This window comes from Siniperca chuatsi, linkage group LG6 (genome assembly GCF_020085105.1).
Source record: "Siniperca chuatsi isolate FFG_IHB_CAS linkage group LG6, ASM2008510v1, whole genome shotgun sequence".
Taxonomy (NCBI): domain Eukaryota; kingdom Metazoa; phylum Chordata; class Actinopteri; order Centrarchiformes; family Sinipercidae; genus Siniperca; species Siniperca chuatsi.
Genome location: NC_058047.1, coordinates 19702812 through 19730759, shown reverse-complemented (window position 1 = coordinate 19730759; position 27948 = coordinate 19702812). Strand labels below are relative to the sequence as shown.

Here is a 27948-nt window from a genome sequence, read left to right as displayed (position 1 = left end):
AGGAGAAAACTAGCTAGTTTCTACCAGGAGGGGAAATACAAGGTGGAGCGTCTTTATTTAACCTAAAGGTCGTGATTCAGCATCGGGTTCATCATTGTCATCTCCAGGTGAGTGTGCTGTGATGCGGACTGAATGAGTCAGTTACTATGGTAACTGATCCAGAGTTTAAGTTACCATGGTAACTGATCCAGAGTTTAAGTTACCTCTTTCTGGAAGTGAAAACCCAGAGTTTCCCTTAGTTTTCACTAAACCCGCTTTCTGAAACAAGGCCCCGAACTAAATGATCTAAGGTGAGCTAGCTTGTGCACCACTGCCACAGCTACCTTTAGGTTAAATAAAGACGCTCCACCTTGTATTTCCCCTCCTGGTAGAAACTAGCTAGTTTTCTCCTGTTGTACGCTGACTCTTGTTCGGCCTTCTTCCAGCAGCTTACAGACTGTAGTTCCGTCAGCTCCTGTGAGGGAATCTCTCCACCTGCTGGTGTAGCTAGTAACTGCACCTCAATTTACAGATTCCTTTTCACAGATCTGCTATGTACGAACTGGACAAAACTCCGCAAATAAACAGGAGGGAAGTCACAAATGTCACGTGGCCCGCAGGCTGACAGGAAGCAATCCACAAATGTGCAAAACCCGTTTCAGGTGGATCCACAAATGCATAAATATCACTTTACATGTATTTGTTGTGGTGAAACTATTTACATTTGTAAAATCTAGAACATTTTTATGTGAAAATAAAATACATATTTACAGAGTAAGTTATGCATATTTGCAAATCGCTCTATATTTTTGTGACTTTACACAAATAAGAAAATACATGTTTGTGGATAATGAGAAATTTGTGTATCATGGTACACATTTGTGGATTGTCTTCTGTGGGTTACAAATAATAAAGTTCAATAAAAAACTTCCATAATCTCTGACCCTTTGTTTTAGACAGCTGTGTGCAGGAATAAAAGCTAAACTGCAGGTTTAAAAGGTCAGCCAACCTTCCCCTAGCAGCGAATTTTCAGTGTTGTCTGGGGGTATAAGTTTGGGCAAGTGTGCGTAGGAAAGCTTCCTTCATGTTTTGTTTTACGCATCTTAACTGTCTTTAGGACAGCACTAGAGGGAGCTAAGAGATTACTCAGACAGATTGAAATCATTGCTCTCTCTCTCTGTCTGTCTCTCATCCGTGGTGACTAAGAGCATCCAACAACAGAGAACATGGCAGAGTACTCTCATTACCTCTACGAAGAGGGAAAACATTACCAGGTGGCAGAGATAGCTTATAGCTTAAATAAACAGAGCTGAGTTGAGACAGGGACAGAAGCAAGCTGGCTTTGCCCGTCTGTGCTGTGAATGCACTATAATTAAAAAAGGTTACTAGAAGGTTACTATAATCATATAAGAACACACAGTATAATTTTATAATAGCATGTAGAGCATGGATGCCAACTTTTGTAACTGGAGGTATATATTTGCGGACAGTTTTCTGTAGACGCTACATAGCAATTCAACATATTTACAGCAAACGTCTGATTTTGTGTGGAAAGTTATGAAAGTTGTTGGAGTGTTTGTGTTTTGGTGCCATTTGGGTTAAATGTTTGTGTCATGGTGTCATATTGGTTTCTTTTGTCATGCACTTGCTAGATGTTTTGTTCTGGTGCCATGATTGTTCAGTGTTTTATGCCACTGAAAGTTTTTTTTTTGTCCGCAAGAAACTTTTTTCATTGATACTGTTCATGTTATAACTTATTTAAATGTACACTTTTAGACCTGACAATTGCCCCTTTTTTCCCTGCAGCAAGAAGGAAAGAGAATATTTCCTCCAAATGTTTCCATGTGTTCTCTTACATCTGTCTTTTGAATTGTCTCACTGGTCTTGGGTTGTTACAATTTAAAGTATTTCTTCCTATTTTAGATTATATGGTCTTATTTTTTGCAGTCAGCTCAAACAACAAAGTCACTGATAATGTATTAAAGTTAATTCACTGTATCTCTTAGGCAAGTATACATACACAGAGCTAGGATTTTTTCAGTCTATATCTGGTGAACATCTCTTTGAATGTTTTATCAAAAATAAAAAGAAATAAGCTTATAATTAAGGAATATCATATTGCCACTGTGGAAACCATGCATCTCCAAAACATCAGCCTTGTTTTCAGCTTTGTGACATCTTTTAAAATTAATCTAATGAGGTTTTAAATTATTTATTTAGCTTAAGAAGAATTTTCTTAACACATAAAGGAACACGTAATCCTTCAGTTTTTCAAAAAGGTGCAAAATCACCTAAATTGGAGATACATGGTTTTTCTTTGGACTGTTCTGAATGGTTTTTTTTTGTGTGTGTATTTTGTTTTTGTAAACAACTCTGGAGCTCTCACTTTGGTCACCTGTTGTGTTCATTCCTTTTTGGGTAACACCTTATTTTAGCCCAACCCCTGATTAGCATTTATAAGCAGTATACACATTTAATAAATGGTTTATAACATACTATAATGTAGTTGTAAGCAGATACAAGACCTTTTAAAGTGTTTATTGATGTGGTTGTCAACAACATTAACTGCTCCTGTGAAGCATCCATAACTGGATGCTGGTATATAAACAGATAATGAATGACAATATACTGTAATATAACACATTACATTAATAAACATTGTAATGTGTTATAGAATGTATGATATGTTGCTATACTGCTCATAAATGATAAATATTGGCGATTAAAGTAAAGTTTAACGCCTTTTTGTATTTCAGATATACTTTTGCTGCTGTAACGAATTACAGCTTTGTCAGTACATATGTTTATCTAGAAAGAATAACACCAGAAGAAAAATAAATAAATAAGTGCAGCAGTCTGGCTGAGGGTTGATGTCAGAGCTGGTGACTTCATGGTCTCCAGCTCTGCAACATCCAAGAGGCTGTCAAGGGTGAAGGCGTGGAAAAGGAAAGAAACACTCAGGAAACATGCAGGAAGAAGGAGAATTAAGGAGGAAAAACAGACACGGATCAACTAACAGGCTGCAGGCAGGCATCATGGGCAGTGATTTAGAACATGGTGTCCTTCACCTAACGCACAAAATCCACTTACCACCCAGTACAGGAATGGAATCATTAGTACTTGATGTGTTCACAAGACATTTTTGTTTTTATCATGTCTGCACAATCTATTATTAGCGGGAGGAAGAGGCTCAACACCAGCAGCAGGAGCAGCCATCAGCAGAGGTGTAGGAGGAGTAAAAGAGTTGGAAAGCTCTCCACCCACCCTATCCCCCTCTTTTACCTTCCTTCCTCTCTCCCCCTCCCACCGTGGCTCCCTCCCTCCCTTAACTCACACTACTCTCTCGCTCAGTCCCAGGACTCACTGCGGAATCTGGAAGCGAAGATGCGGGCGGTCGGGGCCGTGGGAGTCGCTGTGCTGTGGGCGCTGCTGGTCGCTCTGGTGCCCGGCGGCGTGTCGGAGCTGGAGACGCTGGTGCAGGAGCCGCTCAAGGCCGAGTCTACCCTGCTGAAGCCAAAGGTTATGATCGCCATTGTGGCTCGTAACGCAGCGCACAGCCTGCCACATTACCTGGGCTGCATCGAGAGGCTCGAGTACCCGAAGGAGCGCATAGCGATCTGGTGAGAGACGCGCATACAGCGATGCAAGAGTGGCAATTTGTGGGATGGAGTTCACTTTTTTGACTGACAAAACTCTTATAATACGTTTATAAACAATGTTATGAAAAGATATCTGCAAGTATGAGTACTTTTTTAAAATCATAGCCAGTTTTTAGAGGTATAGGCATTTTCCCCATAGTTTCAAATGTGCATTTTCAGAGCAGGCTATATACCAGGAGTATATACCGTGCACGGTGTGGACAGTGATCTGCAGTGGAGCATGCTGTAATAAAAAGCAGCGTGTGTCCGCGTTAATTGTAATTAACAGATTGTCAGCATGGCTCGCAGACCTGTTGCTGCGTTTTACGATGCATTTACCTCGCGTGTCTGCCGGCATCCAAATTGTACGCTGTGGGAGAAGATGAAAGAGCTGCTGTGTATGCTGGGGTAGGCTTAACCCTTAATCACGGTTCCCTCCGTCTGATTCAGCACAAACATGCGGAAACGGGGCTTTAAAACAGCAGGGCTGGCAGGTATGAAAGGGGGGCCTCACCCCAGGTAGGGTCCTGTTGTCTGTCTGGTCTCATACGAGCAGAATGAGATGGGAAGACATGCGTAAAATGTGTGTGTGTGCCATGGTCTGCATGCGGGGTATGCAGGCTGCTGGATCACATAGAAAATCAAACATAATCTGAGAAATTTCTGACTAAAGGCAGGTTGACTCAAGAATCACATGCAGCTCTGGTGGTGGATGTTTAAAAGGCCTTTCACCTCAATGTCTGCCTCCCAGAGACCCATTCTTCTGTTTTGTTTCCCACCCTTCCCTTGCTGAAAGTCTTACTTTTGTTTGCAGAGTGACTGTTTCTAATTCAGAGACCTTCACTAAAACACACACATGCACACTGGAGAAACTCAATACAGAGAGGGGCCCTTCTCTCTGCAGCAAAGTGCCAAAGTGACTGAGCTAACATGGCTTTGTGAGTGGTTTAACTGACAGAGGACAGTTATGAGTAGCGTCTCACCGCCCTGCATTCAGTGCAGCCAGGAAAAAAATCACAGTGTATATTTGAGGCAGATCAGTCCTGTGTGTTACACAAGTATGTTTGTTGTAACAGCAAAGTGTCACTGACAGAGAAATTTATCATGAGAGAATAAGGACATGTAAACACACACATAAGCCTCTAACACAGGACTGTTTTATTCAAGCAATTCATTTTTGTTTCAGCAGCCACAGCACAACCTATAGTCTTTCCACTATACTGTGGCCTTATTTACCACACAAGTATTCTGATGAACACATAAGAGCATAGCACAAACGGGGCAAGATTGTGTGTGCAGTATGAGAGTTGTCTGAGAGGCTATTAAATGATCCAATGAAAATAAGAACTGAATAGAGACGCAGTAGCATGTGGTGCTGATTTGTTATTGTGGAGATTCTAAATTTGAAGAAAAAAAGAGTGGCAATTGGAAAAAGTTGAAATACTTAAAACATCATAAATGTTGTTAAAGTGATGGTTTTTCTAGTATAAAAAAGTCAGTTGGCTTTCCGTGGCTAAATTGGTTAAGAAAATGACGTTTCACTCAACATAACTCATGCAGCACTGTGCCTCTTTGTTTCTCTTTGTCGCCATTATTGCTGCACAACATGGAAGCCAAACCACCCAATAAATGCCAAATTGTAATTCAACTCTCGCTAAAAGCATTAATCCACATTATAGCATTTTACAGTGTGTTACAGAGCACTAATTGATTGTAATACGACAATCGGGACAACTACAGTTTTAAACCCAAACATTGCGTCTAAAGAGAAGAAGTAAAAGACTTAGTACTACATAGTATGGCATTTTTGTCTTTATTCGACAGTACAGATGGGTAAGAATCTTTGGGAAATAGAATGAAGGGACAGATGACGTGAGACAAGGGACCCCAGCTGGACTCATGCCAAGGACTTTGTGGTTATATGAAACACATCTTCACCCGTAAAGCGCCAGGTTGCTCCACTTTAATACTATCCACAGCTTGTCGGGAAAGATCATGGACAGACTGATGTAAAGAACTGGGGAAACTATCAAGAAGAAACAGATAATACCTCCAGTGTCTGGCTGTGAAGCTCCAGTTTTTGTGCGATGATACAGTGTTCCTCTCACTAGTTCCTCTCTGGAGCTTCAGGCTTGAGCTGAACAGAGGATTGTTTTTCCTCTTTATCTCCCCTCTACTCATTTCAAACATGCAATCCAAGGGAGACAGAGCAAGGAGGAGTAGAGAAGAAGGATGTCGATGATTAAATATAATAAGGGTGGTGATAAACGAGGAGAGACACCAGTGTTGTCTTTATTGTGTAGCAGCAGCAGCAGCAGGACACCAGCATAAAGAAAGCTTAAGGGGATGAACAGTTAGAGGACGTTCTGCAATTAGAAAAGTTAACTAAGATCCCTCTTTGCTCTTGAGCAAATACAGTGTACAATACATAACGGGAAAAAAACTGAAGAGATCATATTTTATCTGATTTATCGTTAAAACATTTTCCCATTGATCCAGGACAATTCACCGAAAATATGCGTACAAATTAGAAAGCGTTCTATTGTTTCTTGCTTCATGGTAGAAAAGCTTGTAATTTCACAGCCACCTGAGATGATCTGGACAGTCTAGTATTACCATTTCATATGAGAGTCACATTGAGAATCACAAAAAGTGGAAAATCTACATGGGAGCAGGTGTTAAATCAGTCTTAAAGAGTCTTAAACTGCTTAACAACCCGGCAAAATGACAAAGTCATGTATGTTTCCAAAAAATTTAGACAGGCTTTGGCCGGTCTGAGGATGTTGGGAGGACCAAAGTTTCCAGTTTGAGCCTTTTCACAGGATAATCTGCAATGATCATCCAGGTCAGGTCTCCTCCACCCCATTACTTCAGCCCCTGAGTTACCCTGACAGTTAGGATGGTCAGTAAAATCTGCCTTTAGAAGTTTTGCCTCAGCAAGTGGGTGCAGGTCTTACAGAGAAGTGGCAGAGCGGTGAGAAAGACTATCACACTGCTGTTGAAGAAGGAAAGAATGCAGGAATTTAGAGAAAGAGGGGGATGGTTGGGCGGAGAGAAGGTGGTCAACAATGCTGGGAAATTACCCAGAGGGCATTTAACAGGTTGGTTAGGCACTACAAGAGAATTAATTTTGTATAATCTGGCCAGTGGAAGCTCAAGAAATCTGTTTTCAAGCCGAGCAACAGCCATACTCAGTGTGACTGAGCTTTGCAATAGGACCCAGTAGTTGAAATGAGTCAGGAAAATGTGTGATCACCGAAGCAACAGCAGGCAAATGTCAGATTTATAGATCAAGGAAATAAGTCTCAGCTCTCATCACAGTCTTTGTGAGATTTTCATCTCTCATGTGTAAAAGTGCACTGTCAAACCAAGTTCAGCAGGGGGTTCTGGGTTTGAACCTGACCTGGCTGGCTGGTTTGATTTGTTGTTCCTGTGTCTGCATGAGTTTTGTCCAGGTGTTCCGGTTTCTTCGCTCACCAGAAAGATATGCAAGTCAGATGAATTGGAAAGTTGCCAGTTGGTGAGAATATGAATTTGAATGTTGTTGTCCATCTAGGGTGTGAACTAGCAGTGAACTGTGTGTTTGTCTTAACACCTGAGTCACAATGCACAAGACAATTCTCTCTAAAGGTTAGGCCAGCCCGCTATTATTCTGCTCCTGACGCTGCTTGTTGCTGGCTGCCTGCTGCTTATTGCCCACCGGCTGTATTCATGTGGTGGAGTGCTTTCCCAGGTGCTGAGCTGGGGGTTGAGATGATGATTTGTGGACTTTTCAGAGACAGACTGAACCATAAAGAGGATCTCAGAACACTGACATCATCAGCCTTCCCTGCATGACTGGCTTTCTCACATTCATAATGTCATGTTGTTTATTTACTCATTTATCATATAACCACTTATTCCATATTTATGACATTCTTTGTACTTTATACTCAGAGACCATGCAGGGATGGGGATGGATTTGTGGTATGAATTTTCCACTGGTTAACTACCACTGGTACAACCACTGTGAATCCTGATGCACCCCAAGGTCTGATGTGACTCTATAAGTTAAGAAAGCTGCCCAAATACATACATGCTGAATACCTCAGTGACAGATGTGCTATGTATACTGTAGCGTTTGTCAGATATTGAGAGAGCTTTTATGTAATTGTATCCTGGATTTTGTCACAAGGAGATTGATGTGAGATTATTAGACTCCATGCCAGATCCAGCTCCACTCAAGCATTTGATAGCAATGATTTGCCCCATGTCATATGACGTAACATGACATAAACAATATTTAAGATATTTTGACAAGTGCACAGAGTTACGCAACAATAAACGGACCATAAAAAATTTGACTTGAATGCTGAGTTAAAGTCTTTTTGACAGTATGATTTATGCTGACTGCAGTGTTGGGCTTTGCAGAGGCCTGTCCTTCCTGCACCAAGTGCCACATTTTACTTTTTAAAACCCCTTTTAATGGGGCACGTTTGGTTACTTGGCCTGGGTGCCCCTCTGGTTTACTCAAGTACTGCTCTGTTTTGACCTTGGGGCAAAATCTAGACTGACAACAGCACTGAAAATGCAGAGTTGTCCAGGAAACACGTTTAACCTGCCTCAACTTATGATTAGTGTTTGACAAGTTACTTGGAAAATGTAATCAATTACTGATTACACATAGAAAAAAATGTAACCCCCCGCTGGCCAGAGTGAAAGTGGAAATATCATTTTACCTCTTTAAATAATATTTTCTATTCAAGTATCCTGACAAGACTGCATGCCTTCACCTCAGCTAAAAGTTTAGACAAGTTGCTAAACATAATTGAACACTGTAAATTAACTGCGAAGAAGAAATAACATAAAATAGCACATTTCTTCACTTTAAATAGTTCAAAACTAACTGAAAAATTGGCTATACGGGAAAAAAAAGAAACACAGTGTCTAATAGTGGGAGTGAGGCTTCATGTTTTCTGTACATCCACAGGTGCATTTATGCAGAATTTAAACTGGTTCTTTCACTGCCTGGCGGCTTTTATCCTATAAATCCAGCGTTTTCTTATTTTGTTGAAAAGAAAGTGTCTTCAGTGTCCTGTCATGCGGACAGAGCAGCAACTAACCCACTATGGACCTGTGGAGGTAATGAGATAAAAACAATCAATATCATACATTATCTAGGGGAACCCCTCCTGCTCCCGCTCCCACACACGTGCATGCTAGAGGTGCCCCTTTTAGTTTCTTGGCCCTGCCTCACAGACAGTCTGTGGACGACACTGATGGATTGATCAGGTTTTGTGAAGTCAGTGTCTTTGGTTTGTTAGCTGTTCTTTACTGAGCAGATCTATTGTTCCTTGTTTTCATTCCCTCTGACTGACATACATTAAAACGGAAGAAAATGGAAAGAATCAAACAGGCTAAAAAAAAGTTATCAGTTTTGTGATGTTAGATAGTTGCTAGGAGTTTCCCCGTGCCAGGTGTGTTAACTCAGGCCCCATTCCACTGTGGGAGCACTCCAGCGGAGCACAAGTTTTTCCTGGTTTTGTCACGCAGGGAGTTTTGCCATTTTAGGAGAGCAGTTTATCCATTTGTATGGAATAAATTATCAGGATGAAATAGGCTGTTGTGTGTTATCTGGTGCTGACAACATGGGCATTTGTGAATGATTAGCAGCATGTGCTTTTGGTGTATGTCTATATCCATTAGATCACAGTATTGGCACTCTGTACTAAAAGGAATGTGTTTGATTGTCTTCAATGTTCTGGTGCAAGTATGGGTATAAATGTGCAATCATGTGTGTCTCTTCTCACATTATGCCTGTGTGTTTGAATGCTGTTACACACATAATGGGTGTTTGTTTCTGCTATGCTCCTCCGGCTCAGCCCCTGTTTTCCATTCACTTCCCTAATTACCTCATAAGGCCCACAGTGAGCCAGAACTTCCATGTGTAGAGTAATAGGCCACAACTTGCACCTCTGACCTCCCAATCAGTATCACCTGAGGAGTCGTATTCTGCAGTCACATCCAATCCGTGGGAAACTGACAAAGGTATTTTAACATCTGCTCAGGTAGTTTACATAATCTCCAGAAACGCAGCTCATAATAATAAACTGATGCCATACACACTTCATACAAACGTAGATAACGACCCATATCCTCACCATTTTGGAACATTTTACAGAACATTTGACATTAAGGCCCCCCACTCATTTGCAGAAACGACTCAGATGGCTTCAAATAAAATAGTCGGAACACATCTGGCGGCACCTTGTGCCACCCTGCCGTGAGAAAGACAGCCATCGCTTTTCCCGAGTGATGCAACTACATCTGGAGTATGTTCCCTCCATATCAAACATGCGTGACGTTTGAGACACATCGCTTGTGTCGCTTTGGACAGTATAATTTCACCACTGAAAATGTGAGTGCCCAAATTTGATCAGTTTTTTAAAATGAAGTTACTAACTACAATAAAATGAGTACTAAATAAAACAATATGATGCCGTTATTCTATATTAATCTTACTGTCAACAAATCCCATGAAAAGACCAAAACCAATAATGTCTTAGTCCATCTCTCAGTACTTTACTATATTGCTATACTACTCCAACTTCTGCCGGCCCTCTGCTACAAGCCCATTTCTTTCTACTGAAGAAGTAAATCTTCTCAATTCAAAAATTTGTAGTTTTACTTTAAAAAAGGCTCAGTGATTTCCTAAAAGAGCACATTCGTTTTTTGCAAATGTTAATCAAACTGGAGTAAATAGTGCATCTGTTGGGAACTATTTTCAGCCATGGATTAATACACATTTGGTGGTCTTGTGAGTGTTTACAGAAGCAGAACAGTGAATGTGTGATATTGACTCAAAATAAACTAGAGTGCCTGTGTTCATCGCAATGAAGGGTGTCATGCAGTGCAACGGTGTGGCTCATTGATGTTTTTTTACTGTTCTGGCGTGAAGAGCACACTTAGCACATGGCTTATAGTTAGTGACACATCACTTTGAAATGGGCGTTCCGTCTAGCTCGAGATGGACTGAGTCACGTTTTTTATACCTGCAGGGTATCTGTGGAAATAAAGAAATTTCACACATAATGATGGGGTGTTATTAGCAGAAATTACTATGTGGCCCAATGTCCATTTTCCAAACACAATGACTTCAGAGCCTAATCTTTGCCAGCCCTTCACTGAGCTTCAACCAGCAAACTCTCTGTAAAGCTGAAGGGATGCAGCTGATGTTGTACCTGCCAACAGTTCAGCCCCATCCTCTATGCCCTTTAGCAAGAATTCATGGGAAAGTTTTCTCTGTAGACCCAACATATCTGTTCAATCAATGGCAGTAAACAAAGAGAATTGATTTTCCAATCCCTGAGCGTTTTTCGAGTTCTCTCTCTCTCTCTCTCTCTCTCTCTCTCTCTCTCCCCGGAGTGAAAATGGTTGTTCCTGGCTCCGGACTGTGAATTCTTGCTTAGATGCCCCATGTGTTCCGGCACCCCTTCCAGCAGTATTGTCAAAGCTTGGCAGGACAGCAATTATAGAGTTGGCAAATGCTGAAACACAATGGTATCTTGGTTTGGGCCCTCTCATCTGGAGAGGGAGAGGCCTGGATATGGATCGAGATTAGGTGATGTAGAGGCAGACGCAAAGAGAGCGAGAGAGAGGAAGAAACGGGTCCATTGTTCATCATTTGGGTAAAGTGTAAAGTTTATGTTTTTGTGAACAGTGGAGTATTCATAAGAAAGACTGGTGCTCATGTTGTCATAGAGGAAATATAATTTTAGCACCATCCATCTGTCTGTGTGTCATCAATTTCACTGCTTAACCACCGTGTTCCCTCCTTACCCCCCCTCTTTTCTTCCCTCTTTCCTGACATCCTTCTGTTCCTCCATCACTTCATCCATCTGCTTTTCTGGGTTTTCGCTCACTTTCTCTCTCTCTCTCTTCCTTTTACTCTCTTCTTGTCCTCTTTCACAACCAAAGTGTGTTTCAGATAATGAGTTGCTATGACTGCATGACTGAACTTGCTTTGGATGTTTACATAGTGTAAATAGTTACTTGTGTCTGTAAGAAAACTAAAAAAAATGTAATACCCATTATTGCCATGAAGGTCAAAAAAGAAATAGCCTTCAAGTGTTTTAGAACAATTATTCAGGGTTTTGGTGCCATAACATGATGTGGTATTTCCCTCATTTGCCAGCTAAAATCAAACAGAGTAGGGAAATGAACTTGGAGATGCTTGCTCTTATGTGAACTGAGCTTGTATCCAAAGAGTTTACCAAATTGGTCCAGAACTGAAGGTACTAGTTTGGAGACATACAAAAGTAGATCATTATATATATATATATATATCAATATATAGTGACATACCTTCAGATACAGGTTTATCCTGGAACCAAATTGCTAAAAAGCTCATGGTCAAGGCAGCCTTTCCTGGTGCCATGGGCCAGAGGGAAGGGCATGCATGTATTAAGAGAACTGGATGCAGCGCAGTCTCACTCTTGCTCAATGTGCCAGTGCCCAATGGCCAACTGCGGTACTGCAACTAAAACATCTCCTGCAACCCAAAACGCATTTACCAAACAGAATAATTCAGTAAAACTGTTAACAGGACACCAAGGACTGCAAATTGGGTCAATTAATCTTTGTATTATGAATTTTTAAACCATGAAAATGTAATACTTGTAAAACTTTCCCAGAGCTTAGAAAAGCTACTTTTAAGTGTGTGACATCATTGCAATGTGAAGTCTATGGGAAGGGATGATTTGCAACAGCAATCCAGACAGACAGCAAAACTTTTTTGGTGTATTTGTTGGTGGAACAGCTTTATTTTTGGAAATAATGGTTACCATATTGGAGTCCTGTTTCCATTTCTCATTATACACCCAAAGAGAAGGGGCTGACTGCAACTGGACTGCAGATATTATTGCAGCATTTCTTGTTTCAGCCCAGGCTCCCTGCGAATTGCTGCATATTAATATTCGACACTTTTGACATACGAAATTAAATACCTCCAGTGCAAGTGTTCAGCAAAAAGTGATAGTGTAGAGGTCGGGGTGGTGAATGGCCATACAACACTGGAAGCCAGACTTCTCATCCTGTCTCCTACCAACAGTTAACACTGCCATTCTTTAATATTTAACCATGATAAATATCTTTTCCTAGTCTTACTGAATACTGAATATTACACTTCAGTGCAAGCCCGCCAACCTTGGCTACTTTTGTTGACCCTGAGAGTCATGAGGAATTTCAGTCAGGAGGTCCCGTCTCACCAACCCCCCCCTTTCACCCTCCCTCCCACTCTTCTTGTCCCTTTCCCCTCCATATTTCTACCCATCTAACCCCTCCTCTTTCTCCTTTTGCCCCGCTAGACCATCAAGAGACCTGCAGCCACGTCAGCCTCCACAGGAGAGTCTATACTGCAAAGTCAACACAGAGACACACACAAGCTAGCATGGTTATTATGTTTTAAAGGCATCTACGCTCAGGTCTGAAAGAGGCATTCTTGCTTCTTAATTATATGCAGCACCCAGTCATTATTGGCAGGGATATTAGAGAGTTTATTTAATCAACAGTCAGCTGACACTGGTCTGCTGGAGCCTTTCAGATCTGTGTTTACCTAAAAGGACCAGTCTCAGAGACAAGCCTCTGTGTTTAAGGCCAGATGTCAACCTTCGACACACTCCCTGTTACCTGACACACTCCTGCTGTGGGTATCCCCAATAAGTGGGAGGGAGAGAGCCAGAGAGAGAGTGGTGAAGTGGGTTGATAATCGTCACGTTAGGTGATACAGACGCAGCTGGGACCAACGTATTACTACATTTTACTGTATAATTGCTGCAGTGCAATCGGACCAAACCACATAGGTTTCCCAGCAATTTAGAAACTTTTAGCAAATGTACAAATTCGTGGTAATATAATAAATAATATGGCTATTACTTTTCATAAAATGTGATACAAGAATTTGACCTTTTCATAGGATATCATACAAACCAGAAACATGTTTTGTCTTCCAATTTGCTATTATATCTGCTCTGACGATATGTTGTACACTGTGCACTAGCTGCTTCAGCACTGATTAAGGACAGGTGTAATATGTGGATGCTTTGAGATGTACAAAAGAGGGTCTAGAGATGACACGAGGGAATGTTGCATGTAAGTAGGTGAAAGGACAGATGGCCTAGTGCACTGAGATTAGGTAACGAGAGAAGAAATAAATGGACATCTTATGAAACGATAGAGAGAGGGAGTGAGGGTGTGATGTGTAGGTGAGGCCTGGGGAAGCATGTGTTGTCCAGATGCTGATCATAAAGACAGAAAAGGGGACAGGAAGCCTAACACCAACGCTGCAGGCAGCAGAATAATGAGGCTGCAGCTCACTGTAAACTTTGAAACAGGAATGAGGAGACGTAGCACAAGGCAAGAAAGAGAGAGATATAAAGGTGTGGAGGGATGAGGAGGGGGATAAAAGCCCAAGAGCCCAGATTATTGTATCTGTGTATAATATGCAGAGATGCATACTATCACCTTGTATCTTCATTTGAATATTGTGACAGACATCCATGAAATGTTGCCAGCTGTGTGTAGATGTGTCCCCATAGTCAGATGGACAAAATATTCTTAATCCTGTAGTTTCAGAGACATCAGCACAATTGAAGTATTTGGCAAAAACTGCAAAGGCTCTTTGACTTGGCGCTGAGGTCACAATACAGTACAGTTCAGCTGTAGAGCTGTAGTGGCTTATCTTGCCTGAAGGTAGAGGAAATTGAGGAGAAGGATCACATAGTTGCCCCCTGAAGAAGGCACACATGTCTAAAATAAAATGAGATGGAGGAGAGGAAGCCACATTGAAATAATAGAAAGCACAAAATGAGGTACATCTAAAGGCGAGGATGACTTTAATCCAGGCTCGTTTTCTTGTCTTTGCTTTCCCTGATCAAATGTGTAGCAGACCCATGAACAAAAACACTGTGTGCATGTGTTGCCTTGATGTATACATCACTAAGTTTCACATATCCAGAAATTATAAGGCATACTAAGATGTAATGTTGGTAGTGAAAAATCACAGTGTACTCAACAGTCATGAAGAGGGGCGGGGCAGTGGGAGGGATGGGTTTGTAGGATGTGCTTGTGAAGGTCCAGTAAGCAACCCTAACACTAAATGTATCATCCTCAATAGATGCATTTTGTACTTACTTGTGATATGCGTGTACAGTATATGTTTATTCATGTGGTGAAAAGCTTCATAACGCAGTTAAGGTAATGCTCCTCTTTTATTGGCAAAATCTGCATATTTATTGAAGCAATTGTTCTCACATTTATTTTTTTAACCATTCCTAAGACATAGAATTTTCTACTCTTTTGTAGACAACCTTCAACCTTTGCCGAATGATTACCTGGACACAGGAAGTGTATGTCCTGCCAAGAAGAGCCTGTAAAAAGGCTAAAAAAAAGGAGATTTATGTTCCTTCTGATTTTGTGAGCCAAAGAAAAGAGCATCATTAGCATTTGAATGTGATATCTGTAAAACAAAGTTAGTCCGCTCATTTATAGGGTTGGAAGGGTTTTAATGAGCTCTGTGAGGAATTCACCAAAATGTTCATTCTTTATTGATGAGGACGTTTTAGAACAATTCTGCATATTTTCAGTTTATGTTTAGCAGTAAAATAAAGTGATGCAAACACACATCCCCTTTTCTTTTCCTCTCTTTCAACCCCTCTGTCCCCGTTATCTCACACTCCTCCTTGCTGTTTCATATACCCATAAACATACTCTTGTATATACAGTACTGTATGTTCCCACATACTGTGTACAATGTATACTTTACTTCCCCAGAAGTTCCCTCCTTTTAAATCCGTGCCTGGAGCTGTGTCTCTCATTGGAAGATGGTGTGTAGGAACACGTTTATTTCCTCCAGCGATGTGCAGTTTAGCAGTTGACAAAGCATGTAAATATGTGTGCACATCTACTCATTACCAATGAGTCAGATGTTTCAGTGTGTTTCTAGCCTACAATAAAAAAAACAACAGCTAGTCATCAAGGCTTCCTCCTTTATTACTCTCATGGGCAGTTATCCACTAATACACACATGCATGTGCTTGCATACACACGTTTTTTACTTTTTACACACACTCAGACAGATACATTTAAAATTATAAACCACCACTTGTGCAACAGATAAATCACCAGTCACACAGCTGTTTAACCAACATTCCCAGGACACAAAAATGGACGTCCTTATGTTTAGTCACATCTGCAAGTGTAGGCACGCGCACACACACACACACACACACACACACACACACACACACACACACACACACACACACACACACACACACACACACTATCCCCATGGTGGACAGTCATTGACATAATGCTTTCTCTAGCCCCTTGCCCTAACCTTAACCAAGTCTTAACCCTCAAAAAGCAGTCTCTACCCATGGGGACAAAAATTGAGTTCCCCACGGTGACACAAGTCCCCATGGGTTAGTGTGCATTCAGGTTAAAGTCCCCACCGGGATATAAGAACATGAAACACACACACACGATTAAAATTATTGACCACTGTGTCTCCCTCAGGCGTATGGCCCTTCTCCAGCTGCTGGGTCTGTCTGATGAGCTATTTATCTGTCTGACTGAAGATGATTGAAATTCCAAACGCAAGAGAGCTCTACCTCTTTCTGACTAATCCATGTGTGTAATGCAAGACTGTGCACGTTTCTGTGTGATTTCTGTGTGTGTTTGTGTAATGATATAAGCACCTGTGTGAAAACAGGTGTTTCTGTATTGCTATTTGTGCTAAATGTGGGTAAATGAAGAGCGTCAACACTGTTATCTTCTATGTTGACAGTGTACTTACTGAAAATACGAGGACACAGGCACAAGTGTGTGTGTGTATGTGTGTGTTTCTAACTCTGTCCAGCCAGACTAAAATTGGGTGCGATTTTGGAGAGAGTACAGCAAGGAATATTACAGCAAGTGGAAAACTCCATCTCACTAAGTGTGTGTCTGTGTATGCACACATTCGAGTACAGGCCTCTGCCTCACATTCTGTTGACCTTTCCTCTTTAAAGGGCAATTTAAATGCAAAGCCAGGTGATATTTATTTTTCTGAAACTCAAATGTGTAGAAGTGATAGCAAACTGCGCAGTGATACAGGGTTTTACAGTTTTAATTTCTCTTGCACAGATTTATATATACACACACAGACACATACACTGTCTTCTCTTGAGTCAGCTCTGGGAGCTGAAGTGGAAATCTCTGGGAAGAAACAGCGATGCAAACCACAGGAGTGACAAACAAGCAGCTGCAACTGTGCTAAATTTTACACTGACATCATTTGCTTACAGGTATGAGTGTGTGTGTGTACACTGGTGTTATGTCTGTCTGTGCAATATTTCTGTGTCAAGTTACATCAATATTCACATTCAGATTAAGTCAAATATACCGTCAGGTTGAGTTAACCGAAATAGTTAGAAAAGTGGCAGCTTGTCTCTAGAATTGTATTAACATATGCTTGGTATTACCCAGAGTGCCTCGAAATAAAGTCTGTATGCACTTTGACTCCTCAAACTTTGTCCGTGCTCCAGCAGTGCAGTTAATTGGGCAGTAAGGATGCTTTGCAACACTGAGGCTGCCTGTTGTAACATCAGACAGTAATTAGACAAATCTGGAAGCCTGAACGTCTTCTTCCATAACATGCTGTCTGAATGTCACAACCTCTTCCCTGTTACCTCAGGCTAATGACAGTTTGCAGCTTTCTGCGTTATGTTTCAGCTTCACATCCTCTTATTTTGTGTCTCATCCCTGAAAACAGTCCTGACATGCCAAGAGGCTTGTTTCTGAACAGGGAGTGTTTAGCAGATGCACTTGAAAAGGCAGCGTGTCTGTGGCTGTTCTGTCATGGGATGGATGGTCAGGAGTTTGCTTCATTTGAATGACATCCCGTGTTGTCTGTGTTGGTGTTTCAGGGCAGCAACAGACCACAATATGGACAACACCACTGCCATGCTGAGAGAATGGCTGAAGGGAGCCCAGAGTGTCTACCACTACGTGGAATGGAGACCCATGGAGGAGCCAAAGTGAGTCATGGTTTCCACAGGAATCATTTATTAGCATCTATTCAAAGTAATTCAGACTTGGATTCTATCCTTGATTTATTGTGGTTGTCTCACATCACTAGTGTTTTCTAATAGGATGGTTTAGACCAATTAACTACCTTTTATCTCTGTATCAGGTCCTACACAGATGAGTGGGGTCCAAAGCACTGGCCTCCTTCGAGGTTCAACCATGTGATGAAGCTGAGACAGGCGGCGCTGAAGGCTGCCAGGGAACGATGGGCTGACTACATACTAGTAAGATAATATTTTATCTTATGATAAATATGCAATAATTCAGTCAGAGACACGTCAAGCAAGTAACCATTTAAAGCAAATGGACTCTGCTTATAGAACTAATACCCCGTAAATAAACTCATACATGAACAATACGTTTTAATTAAAGGTAAATAAACAATACCAAACATGTAGCACATAAGGAGGAGATTGAGCAGGTGGAGGGAGCAAACAGCGTTGGGATGAGCGTATCAGCAGAGTAATAGTGACAAGTGTCTGGTTGTAATGGCCACGCTGTACACCTGCATCAATATGATTGGACATTACTAGTCAGCTGATTGCCACACAGCTGGCGAAAGGAGCCAGTGATTGTGACGCATGAATGAAACAGCTGAAACGATGTCAGTGCTCTGCCTGAACTAACACTATGCGTCAGTTAGTTTTAGAACTGGGAACATAAAGTGATTTTTCAGATTTGTAACTGACAAAAAATATATCTAATAGTGATATTTGTAATTTGTGTTTAAAGAATTTCCTGGTGCAGCCAAACAAGAGTAAATGAATGTCACTCATCTTGATTAGAATAATTTTTTCTTAGTTTAGGTTATTTTTGATTAGATACAAGGGATATGTTTAATAAACCACAAGCTCTCTGATTCAGTCCACTTGTACACTCAGACCCTGTCCCCTCTTTAGTTTGTAGACAGTGACAACCTGTTGACCAACCCCCGTGTGCTGAACCTGCTGATGGCTGAAAACTTGACCGTGGTGGCTCCCATGTTAGAGTCTCGTTCGCTCTACTCCAACTTCTGGTGTGGCATCACCCCACAGGTACAGTTTGGACTTCAGTTCATACATCTGTTCATCCACTCAGCTAGATTTCTTACCTGAACCTGGTGTTCATCACCCTCCTCTCCGTCAGGGTTACTATAAGCGAACCCCAGACTACCAGCCGATCAGGGAGTGGAAGCGGCTCGGCTGTTTCCCTGTTCCCATGGTGCACAGCACCTTCTTATTAGACCTGCGTCGTGAATCCAGCAGAGACCTGGCCTTCCACCCTCCTCACCCGGACTACAGCTGGGCTTTTGATGACATCATGGTGTTTGCTTTCTCGGCACGTCAAGCAGGTCAGTTTGAAAACTCAACTCGCAACACAAGTACTACATTTGTGGCAGGGCTGAAAATCTCACATGACAGCTTCGCTTTGATGAACTGAGGACTGTCAGTGACTTCACTGAGTCATTAGTAGTCGATTGCGAACTGGTTTTTAATCTGCATGTGCGTACTGATGTACATCACTGAGGGCTTTTTATTGGTTTTATGCACATGTGTCAGATTAAGGCAGATGAGTGAAAGCAGAGAAAAATGGACTGTTTGTAAGTGTGCAACAACATTTTTGTAGATTTCTGTGTTTGATGCGAGTAATCATCCGTAGGGAACAAACAGAACCATTAAGTTTTCCATTTCATAGACAACAAGAGTATGTGGCATTAACCAACTGAAAAGTAAACACATAAAAGCATTCACACAAACACTAACAGATATGCAAACACAAAGACACTCACAGACACATGGTTTCTTCCATCTCACAAATTTGTATGTAAATATGTAAATATATATATTATATATAATAAGTAATGTAAATATACAGCATTAAAGTGAGAATATTTAACTTTTGAAAGAGTGCAGTCTTCTTACAAATAAAATGTTGAATTCATTAGCAATAAAACAATTTATATTTTATGTAAAAATGATGGCTGTTTCTTACAATTAAATAAACACAGTATATTCACAAATTGAGACCTCTTAATAATAATAGTGAAGGTTATTGCAACACATTTTGTTAATGCTACAAAAGAGGGGACAGACACACTGATATAGTTGTTTGTCTTGATAATATAAGTTTCTTGCAACATAGCGTGTTTGATCCCTCATAGAGCATCAGCAATTTATTTCAATGAAAAAGAGATGGCAAAAAGGTCCCCTAAGCATATCCCTCCTTCATTTACTGGATAAGCTTCATGCATAACAATAACACTTTAAGGAACTTCAAGCAGTTTATTTGTTGTGGGAGTTTTTATGGGTTTTTTAGTAGCATGCAGACTCTCTAGTCTCTCTAGTGTGACACTCGTGCATGCGGTACGAGGTATGAGGACTATGGTCTAATTTGCATGTTTATTTGAAATGTTTGGGGCAAGAGGTTGTATTTACAGAATCCTGACCTGTGTAAATGTGTGTGTGTTCCAGGTGTGCAAATGTACGTGTGTAACAGAGAACACTACGGTTTCCTGCCCGTCCCTCTCAAAGCACAGCAGAATGTGGAAGATGAAAGCGAGAGTTTCATACACACCATCACGGAGGCTTTGAGTGAGTTCACACACACACACACACGTACACACACACACACACACACTTTCAAGCTGTTTTGACTTTACTATCTGTCACTCCTTGATTACTTCACTTCTCAGGTTTGCTTCTTCTAATTCTTGACCTCCGCGACCCTTCTTGATTGCATCCTGTCAACCCTCTTTGCTTTAATCCCGCTCCTCCGTACTGTCTCTCTCTGTTTTTTCAACCCCCCACCTCCCTCTCACTTTCTCTCCCTCTCCTTCACTGCTCTTATCTCAGATTTTAAATAAACCAAATTAAATAAACCACCATAGTCCAGAGGAAATTTAGTCATTTTCTAATCCTGTTTTTGCTGTCATAACCTTTCGCCTCCTTTTTCTCTCTGTCAACAGTTGACCACGACATTGAGCCCTCTGAGCACCTGTACTCTCCGCCATCACTGCAGGACACAATAGGCTTTGATAAAGTGAGTTATGAGTGTGCTGGCTCTGTCTGGAGGAACAGGAGCTCTTCAACTTGTCTCTCTGTATATTTACTGTTTATCAGCAACTTGTACTTCCTGTTTTTCTAGCGGTTTCTCTCCTTTCCTTGTGTCTCCATGTTCTTCTACTTCCTGACCCTAACTTCTGTTTTATCTGTCCTCTGTTTCTTTGCGTTATGCATCTCTTATTCTACAAAGAGAAACAGTGACACTGAGCAAAAAAACATACTAGAAAAACATTAGGAATACTTACAGAATGAGGTTTCATAGCAAAGGAAAATGTTTTCACTTAAATGAATTTTTTCTGTTTAAATGTTTAGATTTTCCTGATCAACCTGAAGCGTCGGCTGGACAGAAGAACCAGGATGTTGAAAACAATGGCTTCGCTGGGTCTACATGCCACGCTGACAGACGCAGTGGACGGCAAGTAGGTCACAAACACACAGCCCTGCATTCACTCGGTAAACTGACCCGAAGGCTGATTTAATCCTGAAAGAAATCTCCTCACACTCTCTGTGATAGTCTTTTTGAAGTTTAGTTTATTCTGCATCACAACAAAAGAAAGATTTTTCCACCTAAGACATCTGAACTGTGCTTCCTGAACGTCAGCTAAGAATCAGAATCAGAATCAGAAAAGATGATGATGCCCAGTTTTCTGTCTCCCGTCTGTCGCTACTTTTTCTGACATTTATATCCAAACATCCTGTCTAAACAGAGATTTGGTGTTTGTAGCAATATGCTTGACTTGCTTTCCCTCCTCAGTGCTTACTTTAATCCCCTGTTGAGAATGTGCAAGTAATCCTAATCCATCTTCCAGCCTTTGTTTGTCTGGAAAAATGTATTACTTGTTGCAACTCGCTGAGTCTGACTTTGCTGTGTTTTGCAGTAAAGCTGTTTTCACTGATGACAGACTCAGCTGCATAATGACAAGTGTAGTTATAAGAAATTCCCTCTTTTTCCCACAACTATTCCTACATCCCGTTTCTCCCTCTCTCTCAGGGCTCTCAATACGTCCCAGCTGCAGGCGTTGGGAATAGAGATGATGCCGCGCTACAAGGACCCTTACTCTGGCCGAGTCCTGACCCGAGGGGAGATTGGTTGCTTCCTCAGCCATCACTCTATATGGATACAGGTGAGAGCAGAGAAGAGTAACGCACTAAAATGGGGAAGAAGGTTCATGACAGCACAGATCCAACCTGCTGAAGTGTCCTTCAACAGGAAACCAAACTGACTCCAGGTTACGGGTTGCCTGAAAATAAATATGCATGTAAAGGCAGAAAACTAAAGAAGCACACATGTTTTGCTAATGTTCTATTGACCTTATGAGGTTCAGCAACAAGGAATTGCTCCAACTTGGAAGTGGGAATGTGTCACATTGACTTTTTTGACTTGAGTTTACTGTAGCTGGCGATAGCGACCGGAAGTTAAAAGACAAAACTGGAAATGGAGCAAACAAAAAAAAGTGGGTGTACAGTCATTTAGCCCCTTTATAGTAAGAAGCTAAATACCAGAAATTGTTTTTCAGGGCATTTAAAATACTTGGGTTCAGGAGGTTCAACAGAGAGTCTCTCTGTCTGTCTGCCTACCTCTAGTTTGCATTTCTTGTCATAATTATGCAATGCATATTATAGATAAGATAAGTAAGCACACCACAATCATCACCAGGATAATGTAAAAGAGAGGGACAGTCTGGCAAAACCACAGCTGTTATTCTTTCATTTTAACTTGAGTGTTTGTACTCTCTGACTACAGGTGTTGGAGCGTGGTCTCCAGAGTGTTCTTGTTTTAGAGGACGACGTGAGGTTTGAGCCCAGGTTTAAACGACGGCTCCAGGCCATAATGGATGACATAGACAAAGCCCAGCTGGACTGGGACCTCATGTAAGAACACCCACCCAGCCATCCACACACACCCTCACAGTTTATTTATTTCAAATGAATGTGTCAACACACTCTTCCTGTCTCTGCTCTAGCTACGTGGGGCGTAAGCGTATGCAGGTGCAGCAGCCGGAGCAGTCTGTGGATGGTGTAAACAACCTGGTTGAGGCTGACTACTCCTACTGGACACTTGGCTATGCGCTGTCACAGCAAGGAGCCAGGAAGTTACTGGCTGCCGAACCCTTCACAAGGATGCTGCCTGTTGACGAGTTCCTGCCCGTCATGTTCAACAAACACCCTAAGTCAGTATTTACTTGATTGATTTAAAATGACAGTGCTGTATAAATGCAATACACTTAACATAATAGGAATAGCATGCACACTCGATACAAAGGCATGGAGTTTTATTTATAGAAAACCACAAAGCTACAGAAAGAAGTATTTCTGTATAATGTTCACAAACACAGACAGAAAGACCCTTTTTAGACGGTCTGGTTTATGAACAGACAGACAAATATTTACTGAGGACCACAAATAGATGATCGCACTCTTACATAAGAACATATCAGGTAATCCACGTTCAGAATAAACATGCAGATGCAAAAGTAAAAGCTAAATAAACTAAGTACACAGACAGTGTATTTAGGCATGCATGGATCCTTTGCATGCACAAAAACAGACTTGAGGGCAATAAACCAGTGCAGAAATACTAAAGGACCTACTGTATAGTAATTATCTATACATAGACAAAAACATGCATGTTCGTGTCTGGTTGAGACTGTGGGATAGTGTGTAGTTTTCTAGTTTGTTCTCTGGCAGTAGACCACAACCTCCGTTCAGTTCAACTTCAAGTTATGTTCCTTATATGTCTCTACGTCTCTCATCCCCCTGATTATCTCAACTCTTTTTTTCCCCTTTCCAGCACCCCACCCCCTTCTTCTTCTTCTGTGCTCCCTCACACACAGGGCATGGATTGCTCTTGGGGTTCAGTGGGTACGGTGCCTTGCAAAGGACACACAATGCCTGCTTTTCTGTTTCTTTTCTCCTTGGGGATTCCTGCTGTGCCCTGCTCTCCGCCACCTCCTCTCTCCTTCCCATTTTCTACCTTTTACTCTTCAAGTCAGCCCTTTCCTGACCTACTGTATAGTAATTATCTCTTATCCTCTCCTCTCATCCTTCATTTCTTTTTCTCTCTTATTTTTTTTAAAACTTCTTTTAACATTCCCTCACTCTCCTCAACAGGCTAGAATGTTTTGAACACCTACACCCTGCCTGTCACCCGCTTCTCCTCCCCCTTCCTTCTCTCTCTTTGAGGAATGTGGGCCAGTGTAGCTCTTCCTGCTGGTTGGAGAAGGGGACAGGATTCCCATTGATAGAGGCCTGAGCGTGGGGGTGGGGTAGAGATGGACACTGTGTGAGTGTGTGTGTGTTACTATATAAATACATGGAGATGTGTGTCCAGTATGCAGTGTATAGATTACTAGTGAATACACTGTGTGTGTATTCAACAGTGAGAGAAGCTGAGTATGTTTAAAAGTTTAAGAAATGGGAAATATGGACAGAAATGCGGAAAGGCAGCAGGGAAAATATGTAAAATGTGTTTATTACGTAAATTAACAGCAGGGGATTAGGTGCTCTGTTTAAATTGTGGATATTATGTCAGATATTTAGGGGGAGGAAGGTGAGACTCCTTTCCCTTTTTCTTTATAACATAGTTTTTGCTCAAAAACACACATAAACAGCAGCAAGAGAAATACATGACAGTAAACTCAGTGAAAAAATTACGTGTGTGTGTGTGTTTGTTGCAGCAGGTCAGCTCCTTTGAGCTCTATTAAAGGTCTAGGGTTTCACTGTCCTCGTGGAGTGCTGACAGGCTTTAAACAGGCGATTGGACAGCAGGGATTTGAACTCTGTGGTGACCTCTATCTGCACGAGTGTGACTCCGCCTCGCTGACGTGTCACACCCAAACTGCCCTCATTCCTCCCTCTGACCCTGCTGCAGGTTGATGATGACTGATAGCAGAGTTTTGTGCTGTTTATAGTGTGACACAATAGAGATGATAGTTCACATGACATGAAGATGCTGCTGGGATTAAATGTTTTTCCGATTTTATACCTTTACAGTACATTTACTCAACTGCTGTACTTAAATGCAATTTTGAGGTGCTTGCACTTGAGTACCAGTATTTTCATTTTTTGGCACTTAATACTTGCAACCCACTTTTGTTTTCATTATTAATTAATCTGCTGATGATTTTCTCGTTTGGTCTAGAAAACATAAGAAAACAGTGGAAAATGCCCATTTTAAATTCCAGAACCCAAGGTGACGTCTTCAAATTGCTTGTTTTGTCTGACCAACTGTCCAAAACCCAAATATCTTCAGTTTACTATCATAAAGAAAAGCATCAAATCCTCTCATTTGAAAAGCTGTTTGTTTCTGGCATTCATTATTAACACCCTGCAGGGACTTAACTTTATTCAGTGTTTGACATTTTTTGCTTGAAAAATAACTGAAACAATTATCAGAATAGTTGCTGATTAACTTTGTTGATTGATTAAATGATAATTGGTTTCAGCTCTAATTCTGCTACATTTCAGAAGAAAAAATGTGCTTTTCATTCTCTGACAGCTATAGACATTAGTTACTTTTCAACTTAAATAGCACCTATAAAACATGTGTTTCAGCATATAAAATATGAAGTATTGTTATAGATAAAACTATTCAACACTATAAATTAGTTCAATTAGCTCCATCTAAACCAATTTCAACTTTACTTAAGTGGATCTAAAGACTGAATTCTTCCACCACTGTTAGTAATAAAAACATTCCTATTATGCCTAAACTGCAGTAGAAAAGAGTATCCTGTTCCCCTATTTGATATCCTGTAAATTTGCTGTCTGTGGTAAAATTAAAGTATATTGAGTATGGACACCAGAACTTCCAGTTAACATGATATGATGTGTCAGAAGTGTTGCAAAATGTCATGTAAACAGCAATGAGTGAGCACTCTGTCCTTGTTTGGCCTTCCTTTCTCTTCCTTTTGGTATAAAGCCTCTATAAAGCAGTGTGATGGCTTTCTGCCAGGCTGACAGGGTGAGTTGGTCATCATGTTGGTGGCTGACATCACATTTCTAATCACATTTCAATATTTTTTACTGTATAGGCACTGAAGTAAAACATGAAGCAGCCTCTTTGCTGCTATGTGGGGTTGCCAGTGTGTGAAGCTTCCTATTGGGAGACTGATTTCTTCCTGATTAATCCCTCATCATTATTACTGTAAAAACAATTGGTTGACAAATTGGTAAGTTGGTTGAAAAGTAACTGACAAGTATTTTTATAATTGATTGGAGCATAGTGTTAGTTCAGCCTGGTGACATCAGTCACTCACATAACACGGCCGAGAACTGAAGTTGCATTTGCATTAGCTAACTGGCATCAGCTGTCACAATCACAGGCTCATTCACAACTGTGACTAACAGCTGACTAGTAACAGCCAATCATATTTATGCAGGTGTATGGCACCATCAAAACCTGATACGTTCATTCCAACACTGTTTGCTCCCCCCACCTCCCCAACCTTCTCCTTATATGCTATATTTTTGGTGTTGATTTAACTCAAATGTAATGTTCATCTATGTTTATTAAGAGTTCTCCAAGAATCTTCCTTGCTGCTGCTCATATTCATTGAGAGGTCCTTCAAACAGCAGAGCCTTTTCCATCAAATCTAACTGTGTAACCATTTGCTATGAACGGTCAATTCCTTGACGTAAGTGTGTCATTTATCAAGCAATCGTGCCTTACATTCACTGTTTTTTATTACTGTAAACTGAATATCTTGGGTTTTATACCATTTTGGACAGCTCAAGACATCACTTTGGGCTCTGGGAAATTGTTATAGCAATTTTTCTAACATCTTATGACTGAAATAATTGATCAATTATCATTACTATCATAATCACCATCATATTGCTCCCTGTGTCCATAACATCTCTTATACTTCTTTGTTTCCCTTTCCCCCTCATCTGTCCCTCATCCTTCTCAGCACTGAGTACATGTCTCACTTTGAGCCACGGGACCTGAAGGCCTTCTCCGTGGAGCCGCTGCTCATCTATCCCACCCACTACACCGGAGAGCCAGGCTACATCAGCGACACGGAGACCTCCACCATCTGGGACGACGAGGCTGTGGCCACGGACTGGGACCGGCAGCACGCCCGCAAGACGGCCCAACAGGGCAGCATCCGCCCTGTGGCACAGAACAGCGTCACTGGAGACTCACCGCCTCCTGCAGCTCGAGCCTCACGGGATGAACTCTGATACAGAGACCTGAGACCTGGAGAGAAAGACTCATGTTTACTGTTTACTATGCCGTGTACACACAGTGAATGTCATGTGTACACACACTTGAAAAGACACTTGAACTACAAGCTGACATACTGTACATTCATTCACACACACACACACACACACACACACACACACAGACACACACACAGGTGTCCAAATGGATAAAAGCAGAGTTAAGATGTCAGTCTACTCTGCTGCCTGATGAAGGGACACTGAGGAGAGGAAGAAGAGCAGAATATGGGACGAGGGCCAGCAGGCCTTTGATAAAAGCTTTATTTTTTCCCCATGTGCCTCCTCTGGGCATGTGGAGACGGTTAAGGCCTGAGAAAACTTAAGCAACACATGGAAGACAGCTAACATTATTTGCAGGACATGGAAGAAAAAAAAACATTCTTACAAATCAATTTTGTTTGTATTGTTTAAAAAGATTATTGTTATTTAAAAAGAGTTTTTTTTAATGGACAGCCGAGGAATAAAGGAATCTTAAAGCTGTCTGAAAACAGCAATTAAGTGTGTGTGTGAAACTGCGTAGACATATGCATGTGTTTACAGAACTGAGCATGTGTGGGAGGAGGTAGGCTGACATATCGTTCTCAAGAGTGTCACTGCTTCAGATGATGTCAGACACACACACACACACACAAACACACAGTGAGAGTACAGCCCTTCTTTGCCAGGCAGCATGGCAGTAATGGATGTTATTAGGCTCAGTGTTTCTGTCATTGCAGATATCTCACTGCACAGCGGGCTGGTCCTGCTAGTTAGCATTTCAGCGCATCAGTCATACATTACATGGAGCCTGTAGGATGTATGATATGTAATTCTGTCCACTTCAGACTCCTGCTTTCAGGATTTATATGTGTTAAATATTTTTGAAAAACTGGATTACTGAATTATTCATGTCCTCAACACAGGCTGTTCTTCGTTCACTTCTGGTGCTGGGCTGAACCAATAAAACAACTTCTCTA

The 27948-nt window shown here is 41.3% G+C and overlaps 1 protein-coding gene across 2 annotated transcripts; it reads left to right on the top strand.

The window, feature by feature from the left end:
* colgalt2b (collagen beta(1-O)galactosyltransferase 2b) lies at positions 1 to 27948 on the top strand. 2 transcript variants are annotated; one of them, XM_044200125.1, is made up of 13 exons: positions 1 to 107; positions 3331 to 3599; positions 17564 to 17674; positions 17830 to 17947; positions 18623 to 18757; positions 18849 to 19053; positions 20174 to 20293; positions 20668 to 20741; positions 21077 to 21183; positions 21756 to 21888; positions 22509 to 22636; positions 22729 to 22935; positions 26677 to 27948. In XM_044200125.1, the coding sequence occupies exons 2-13, from the start codon at positions 3364 to 3366 to the stop codon at positions 26948 to 26950; spliced, it is 1848 nt and encodes a 615-aa protein (XP_044056060.1). In that variant the 5' UTR covers positions 1 to 107; positions 3331 to 3363; the 3' UTR covers positions 26951 to 27948. The 2 variants fall into 2 exon arrangements, with proteins under 2 accessions (XP_044056060.1, XP_044056059.1); XM_044200124.1 differs by lacking the exon at positions 1 to 107 and having other exon boundaries at positions 3246 to 3599.